The sequence below is a fragment of the Micropterus dolomieu genome, linkage group LG02, assembly GCF_021292245.1.
Source record: "Micropterus dolomieu isolate WLL.071019.BEF.003 ecotype Adirondacks linkage group LG02, ASM2129224v1, whole genome shotgun sequence".
Classification (NCBI taxonomy): Eukaryota; Metazoa; Chordata; class Actinopteri; order Centrarchiformes; family Centrarchidae; genus Micropterus; species Micropterus dolomieu.
The window spans coordinates 20,282,381-20,290,665 of record NC_060151.1 but is presented as its reverse complement, the minus strand read 5'-3'; the positions used below and the strand labels follow the sequence as shown (position 1 = coordinate 20,290,665).

The 8,285-nt window shown below is 37.3% G+C and overlaps 1 protein-coding gene across 2 annotated transcripts in view; it reads right to left on the bottom strand.

Moving 5' to 3' along the window:
• Nucleotides 1–2,474: 2,474 nt before the first annotated feature.
• Nucleotides 2,475–8,285, bottom strand: part of LOC123965100 — a 14,064-nt gene continuing 8,253 nt past the window's right edge. The window contains exons 1-14 of one of the 2 annotated variants that reach the window (XM_046041675.1): nt 7,541–7,633; nt 7,279–7,385; nt 6,936–7,061; nt 6,766–6,814; nt 6,612–6,656; nt 6,330–6,408; nt 6,186–6,230; nt 5,823–5,882; nt 5,225–5,311; nt 5,067–5,123; nt 4,922–4,960; nt 4,141–4,224; nt 3,747–3,850; nt 2,475–3,646 (exon numbers count right to left, since the gene is read on the bottom strand). In XM_046041675.1, the coding sequence (XP_045897631.1) occupies nt 3,639–3,646; nt 3,747–3,850; nt 4,141–4,224; nt 4,922–4,960; nt 5,067–5,123; nt 5,225–5,311; nt 5,823–5,882; nt 6,186–6,230; nt 6,330–6,408; nt 6,612–6,656; nt 6,766–6,814; nt 6,936–7,061; nt 7,279–7,385; nt 7,541–7,604 (954 nt within the window). In that variant the 5' untranslated portion in view covers nt 7,605–7,633 and the 3' untranslated portion in view covers nt 2,475–3,638. Of the gene's footprint in view, nt 3,647–3,746; nt 3,851–4,140; nt 4,225–4,921; nt 4,961–5,066; nt 5,124–5,224; nt 5,312–5,822; nt 5,883–6,185; nt 6,231–6,329; nt 6,409–6,611; nt 6,657–6,765; nt 6,815–6,935; nt 7,062–7,278; nt 7,386–7,540; nt 7,634–8,285 lie in introns of those variants that run through there. The other variant, XM_046041668.1, reaches the window with a different exon arrangement.

Here is an 8,285-nt window from a genome sequence, read left to right as displayed (position 1 = left end):
AAGCCAGGAAATTCTGCCCCAGACGGTCTGTGTCCATCATCAGAGGTATAATAGCTGGCTATAGCAGGTGTGAGTGGGAAACTCTGAGTAGCAGCTAAGGGCTGTATTAGCTCAGTACAGTACAACCTGGTCAGTATTGGACGTCACTGAAATACTTAAATTTTTAGAATAAATTATAGGGTGCTAGTGGTTTTACATCATCATGTAAATTTATCATGTACCACTGAGACGTTTGTGAACTGAAATTAATATAACACCTTGATTCTGTTTCTATTTTCTTTGAGGAATGGTGTTTATATGTTTGTTCTTTTTCTCACGGTCATTGCTTTGACAGCTGCCTGGGCCAAAGGGGATACTTTTCTGTGAGTGTTTGCATCATCGCAGGTCAGAGCGACCTTGTATCAGCACATATTAATAAAAAACTATTGAAAATATACACCATTCATTCTTCAGGGTTTCTCTGGGAATTTCTTAGAAGGGACTCAATTGTGATGTGTGTGTGTGGGTGTACAGCCTAATTGCTTGTGTGCTTATGCATTGGCCAGTGTGATAAAAGTATATCAGGACACAGAAATTATTATTAATCCTTCGCTGTACCATGTGCATATAAACTTTAGTATACCTACCTTGTGATTCAAACTGGAAATGAAAAGACATTTTTAAGCACTAATACAGAGGTTATGTTTTATTCATAGCTGTCCTGCAGGTTACGACAGCATTGTGCTGCTCATCTGTGCACCATGGGAAGCATGGGACTGAAGCAAAGCAACCCAGCCCCTTCCTGAGTCAGCTCCCCTTTGAACCACACACTGTATGCATATGCAGATTTGACCTGCTGGTTGGGATGATGATTCTGTCAAACACTGGTCTGTGTCCAAAGCATACTACACAAAGTAATCAAAGAGATTCAGAAAAAGCAAGCTGTCAGTTTAGGAGACAAAGCCCAGAGCCCCAAAACTCTTAGTGTTTGGACAGGGACTAGTAAGAGCTTAACGCACTGGGGAGGATGAGAGGACTGGTCCCATACTAATCTGAAAAAACAAGGCTTTGTTTCACTACAGTGACCCAAAGTCAGTATTACAGAGGCCAGCTTCAGTGATGCTTTCAACCATCTCATATGTATATGTATGTACAGACCTTTGGGCATACTTGCTCAGCTAGATTCAGCTTTACAAAGCATCAGTCAAGGTTAATTAATCATACGGTGTGGTGTGATCCCCGATGTAATCTTTTAATAACTACCGTATGAATACAGCTCACTGATTTTTGAAGGCAACACTGTATGCTTGGAGCTGCCTGTTAAGCGACAACAGCAAACACCAGTAGGCGAACTTTAGTACACTCCAGAGTAAGCATAAACGTTGTGATCAACTAGAGATCAGTTAGGGATAACGCACCCAAATGTCTGGGTTATTGCAGTCCACCTACCTTTCCTACAAGCTTTTTTATCCCTGATGTGGTGTGATCAGTGTTCACCTCCCACTGAGTTTTGCTTTCTTGACTGCACATAATACCGTTCACAGTGGAGTGTGATTGGTAACTAATTAGCCAAGATCTAATTATGTGCATCAGAGCATAGAATTCATCCATAATTACAGTCTTTCCAAGTACCTCCTCTTTCCATGTCATACTGTATGCTGTACATGTGTGATTACATGTGATGACTCACCCCCTACCCATCCACCCATCTGCCCAGCTCCTGCCTCGCTCATGTCCCCTCAGTGAAAGTCCCTGAGAGAGGAGGCTCTAAGGCCTTGACCATTCAATCACCCTCTTTTCACCGGTCGTACAATCACACTTTCACACACTGACATACCAAACATGAGCAACATAGCATCTAACCCCTGACACACTCGCTTCCTGATACTCAGTCCATCTGAGAGGTAAAAAGGTTGTTTTTTTTTCAAGGTCATTGCACATTTAGGGAAGCTTAAAATAGAGTCAGACGTGGGCTAACCAAGACTCAAAGCAACTCTCAGCAGATCCCAAGAGATAGAAAAAAGAAATGTATTAAATTCAGCCTGAAACCCCTGTGTGCTTGTGTGTAACTGTAATTACTACCATAAATCAAGCCACAGGGGAAGCTAATCTTCTAACATAGAAATATAACAGTTAAATCAACTCATACGCAGGTATTGATCGCATTAAAGAACCACATTATAGCCAATCAACAGTACTATAAGGGAGCCTTGATTTATTTAAACACAATCATTTTTGTTAATCATAGAAATGCAGTATGTAGAAATAAGATGTATATTCTGTGAGTGTCAGTACATTCACGAATTGAAGCTTTTGCAATCTAGAAGAAATATGCATTAATTGAGGTGTAATTGTTAATGATGTTGCTTGTGTACCTCTGTGTTGCGGGACTCATGACTATTTACTGCCCCCTTGTGGTATTAAAATGATACTTAAGTTCGGTGTTGCCTTCAATAGTTTAGAAAACAAGTTTTTAAAAAAATGACCAGGCAATCCAGGGTGGCATAAACAGTTTATTTCAAAATTCATGACAATAATTAATCATTTTTAATATGCCTATTGTAATTATTAGTATATTTGAATTCACCAATTATTTGTTTGTTGCTCCAGAGGCGTACGACCTCTGACATGTATAGCAATTGTAAGTTAATTGTCAGTTAAATGAATAAATGTAAATAAATGTAAATCTCTAAGTATAAATGCAGAGAGAAAAGCAAAGGATGTTGTGATTCAGGTGGTATGAATAAACATGTCAATAGATGATGCAGCAATAATGGAGTAAAGGCAGGGTTACTAATTATTGATTGGATACATAAAGAAATGACATGTAGTAAACTCCAACAGAAAAGAAATAAACATGCATTATGTATTCTGTTGTGCATTATCTCATTAAAATCATTCATTCTAATGAGTCACAATATAATATAGAACATTTGAACAATATTTATTATTTATTTATTTATTATTATACTATACAGTATACTGTTATGTAAGTACATTCATATTAATACTTAAATATGAAGTTGTCTCACAGCTGTGTATGTGGTATCTTTTCTGACAGGCTTTCAGTCCACCCGTCCTTTGGTCAAGATATGCACTTAATATTCTTATTTTTGTTGTTTTTTATGAGACCAGTATCTTCCATTTCATCAATGAAATTATGATATTTACTATGATTACTGTCATGTAATTAAATAATTTGGCAAACTGTAATAACTAATAATAACTATAACTAATAACTAATAATAATAACTAATGTTCATCTTAAATGAATAATATGTTATCTGATCTGTCTGGTTGACTGATGAAAAATAGGCTAAAAGCAGCACATGGTCAACACCAGTCCCCATTGGGATTGTCTCATTTTTCTATGATGGCAAAATATTGCAATCATATACAATTCTGCAAATAGAGCTTGCAAAAAATACATCTTCTAACATTGAGAAAAAAACAACATGTTCACAAAGAGAGCACAGATGAAAATGATTCTTTAAACAAAAGTGCACTTGATCCCAAAAGGAGCTGCCAGTAAATGTACCACATACCCAGATATTGAGAAAAGTTGATGTTGTATATATAATATAGGTTATTATTATTATTATTATTAATATTATTATTATTACTACTACTAGTTCTTCATGTTGGGTGTTGACTCCACATCAGTGTCCTGCAGCAAACAAAACATTTGCTAAATCAAACAAAAGCAACAGAAAAAGAGCATTTTAACAGAAAAAAAGATAATAAATCATATATAGAAAGCTTCTTACTTATTGGTGCAGTAGAGCACCCGCTGACCTGGTCCTGGTCAAAGCCGTGTTTGTTCACCAAAGCTGCGGCTTCACCTGTCATGTCAAAACCTTGGATGGCAGCTCTGGAGACAGAAACAACAAGGAATATAGACATGAGCCTCTGCACAGTAACAGCTCAGCTCGGTTTTTGCTCACTTTCAAAGCAGACGCTAGACAAGTTCTGAAGTTCAGACTGGCCCTTCAGATTTGGGATGGGGGTGGGGGAAGATGTTACCTCTGACAGCTGTACACACAGCAGCAACAGGCAAAAGGAAACAAGGTATGAAGGAGACTGGAAATTGGAAAGCGACAGAGATTGCTCTTTGGGCACAGTTATGAATGTAGAGTGACAGAGAGCAAGAGGCAGTCTCACCGCTGATTTGACAGCAGAGGTTGGCCTTCATTCTCCTGATCTTCACGACCATCATCACCAAGAGTCTGTCCATTGTGCATGACCCTGATCGTGGAGAAGAATTCACAGCCATCATCAGTTAACAGATGAGCATAAGAAAACCAAGAGTGAGCACTTAATTTCATTTCGCTGGAAGATCAATCTGGAGCGGCTCATGCAGTGTCACCATTGTGGTGCGTTCTGTGTAGTTATTTCTGCTTTCTTGTTTGTGTTATATAGTCTTACGTTATGTATTTTTTCAATGCGTCCATGCTTTTTTTTGCACTTTTGCCAAAATTAAAGTTAGATTTGATTTGATTTGATTTGATTTGAGGTCAGTCTATAGTCTATTTAGGATGACAACTTGCTTTGTTATCCATTCAACTCAAGTATTTAAGAAAGAATACTTTTACCTGTCTGCTAGTACATGAAAATGTAGAGTAAGTTTTAGGGCATGTTGGCAGGTTGTTTAAATACCTCTTTTTTCCATTTTTTTCATTTACTTACATATTATTAATTTGTTAGTTTTTTCCTCTTTCTAGCTTTCATCCTATTTTATCACTGCAGATTTCTTTCTCTTTATTGTAATTTATTTATTTAGTACCATTTTGTAAACATCCTAAACAAAAGCTAACATAACCTGTGGGATGAGGCAGTACATAACACAATGATCTTCAATAGGACACCTCATACAACTGGGCCATAAATACAATAGAAAAATTACATACATACAACTGTCTAAATTATTGGACTAAATACTTACGTAGCATTGTCTTTTCCTCCTGGATCATCCCTCAGGTTTCTGAGGAAGACATATATAATAGTTGCACAATAATCATGATGATTGAACACATTTAAAAAATATATAATAAACACAAACAGACAATCCACCAATACCAAAAATGTACCTGTACATGGCTTGATAATTGGAGGCACTGTTAGCATCAGGGGTACATGTGTCTCCACTGCAAAACAAATACTAGATAAGAATGGCACTAAATCTCTTCTGAGAAACCTTCAAACAAAAAAAAGGCTACAGACACAAGCAAATAATTCTCCTTCTCACTTTTTAGGCAGCTGGATTCCCTCGTTGCTCAAGTTGCAGTCCAGACTAAGGGATTGAGGAGTCTTGCCATCAGCCCTAGGATCAATACTATGGAGACAAAGGTAGCTTTTAGCAGATTACAGTGTAGATCTCCAATTGTAATTTTAAAAAACACACTTTGACAAGCAGGCTAACAAGAGGTCAGATTGGATATTGTTAACATGGCCATCTAATCTGTAAATATGCGCACTTTCAAGTGTGTTATCTTCCCCAATATAATTTTCACCACTTCCACACAGATCAGTGGCAAATGATAATTCACTCAGCCTATTATGACGAGGAAAAGATGAGGATGTATTCAACTGATATCCATTACATTTATTCACTTAGCTGACGCTTTTATCCAAAATGACTTAAAATTGCTATTTATGTCAGATGTCGCACAGCTCTGGAGCAACTAGGGGTTAAGGGTCTTGCTCAGGGACACATTGGTGGATGGCATACAGTGGGAATTGAACCCTGGTCTCTCACATCATAGGGAAGCATCTTGTCTATGCGCCATCACCACCAGCCATATCCACTGATCTGTGCTGAAAGTAGCTTCCGAAAGTTAGCTCACCTGATAACACTGTCCAAATCATCAGCTGTGACCTCCAGGACTACACTTCCTGCATTGGGTCTTAAAGGGAAATCCAACATAAAGGTAGTTAGTTGTCAAGTTAAAACGAGTTAGCCTAATGTTGAGTCTTGAATGGATTACACTCATATTGTCAATTAAGTAATTTTATCTTATTTCCTATTCACTTTTTCTCTAGAGCAGCTCTGCTGGAAACAAATATCTTAAACAAGTTTTGAACTTTTAGCAGGCCTAATGTTTTTACCTTTACCGAATTTAACAAACTAAAACTTAATGACAGAAGTGCATTTATGTGCGCTCAAAGGAACAGTGCCAGCTGAAATGTATGTGAACAGTAACACTGACCTAGTTTCTTCTGTCTCTCCTTTCGCTCCCTGTGAAGTCCCTTTTCTGAAACAAGAGGAAGTACATAGGTCTTAAAAAAGTGATATGAGAAACCATAAATGTGTACTGGCATTCGATGGTTGTTGCAAATAGAATAGAACTCACTTCAATTCCTTTTTCTGAAACACGCAACACCAAATCATCAAGAAGAGCGCCATCACACCAAATAGAAACGCTACACAGACTGAACGACAGACACAATGCAAACAGGTTATCACCAAATATTGAATTGAATTTATTGAAGGATAGCCCCTTGAGATGCAGCATCTCATTTTCAAGGGGGTCCAATAGCACTAATACACAATATTAATTTGAGGTATTTTATAAAAAATGTATTTACAGTATCGCCAACAAAAATCTTGTGAGGCACAAAATAACAACACTCACAGATGAGGACACCTTGTGTTGGTAAGTCACTCTCCTCCAGAAACTCTGTAGGTGGGATAATTGTATATATCATGTATATATGTATATTTATGATCAGTGGTATGAGATAAGATTCAATAGTAAATCAGTTATTTATAACATCTCATTGCCCTACCTGTAGTTAATTTATAATTCACACAGGTCTCTTTTACAAAGGTCCCCCTCTGAAAAGCAAAATCATAGCCTATATTGTGAGAGTGTAAAGTACATATTTCACATGTACAACAAAAAAATCAGTATGACTTTTATTGATTCAAGTACATATTAAAATAGAGGGAGACTTACATCAGGAGTAATGCACTTTACTTCAAGTTCTCGAAAGTGTCTTGTGATGACCGAAAGATTGCCCATGCTCATTACAAGATCAGCATCAAAATGTAGATTGCCAGGTGCAGCATGAGCAATTACTGTCTGTTGGGAGAATAATAAAAAGCTGATTTTGACTAACTGCAATCAGAACAAATAACATTTACAGGAATGTCATTTCCCAAGTTGTCAACTTTCACTTTCACTTTAGTTCTCCCCCTTTCTTCAAAACACATAGTAAAGGATTGTAAAGCCTTTGTCAAAATTATTTTATAAAACAAAACTATTAACTACTACAGAGTTTACAAGCAAACCAACATACCTCATTATAATGGACAAAAATCTCACTTCCCTCGGGACATTTATTTAAGAACTTGAATCCGTTAGCAGTCTTAATGTCATTGCAGGAAAGGTTTCTCTGAGGGCATCCTATGAGACAACAGAGTTGTACAGTTAATTAACATTAACAAAATTTTAGGCTCTCTACAAACATGCAAAAATACCAACAGGAACAATCGAAGCTCACAGATACCAGAGAAGAGATCAGGAAAAACCAGAAAGGACACAGAAAAACAGTCTCTCACCTAGTGTCAGTCCCCTACAGAGTGGCACAATAATGGTAGAAATAAGAAACATTTGAAGGGTCATTTTGTCAAAGTAAAGAGAACACACACACACACACGTCTGAAGAGGGAAGTATCTACTGTAGCTATAAGCAGGAAGTGTAAGGGCTTCCTGTTTGTGTCATGAATATCAAGTTGGACCAAATTTAAACAGTGCTGTAATGATACTTATCTTCAACTGGTCTATAATAATGATATAACATATAATATAATAATTATTATAACAAAAATCAGTGAAGGAAACCATGTACTGGTATTTTCCACTTTCTTTTGTGTATTTGTAATTGTGCACACTGAACACAAGGGGATGCCCTCATCCTACAGGTCAAAGACATACATTGACCAGACCTGACTGTGAAGAGACACAAAAACACCACAGGGTTTTAATTTCATTCTAAATAAAATGGATATAAAGACAATAAATGGTCTATCTTCTCTGAAGAATACACATAAATAGAACAAGTATTTTTTAGCACTCAGGTGGGTGCATTTGTATTGATCCATGTTCACATTTGTGATGCATATATTCTCCTGTTATCTTTGGAGATGAGGATGAAGAGGATGGCAGTCCTCCCGACATATTCCAGCAATGAGAGAACAGAGGGAGAAGAGAGGCCTCTGTCATTTTTCTTTCTCACACACACACACACACAGTGCGAAGATAAAGCAGAAGCCGCCATGGTGCAGCACGCTTCATTTCCACTGC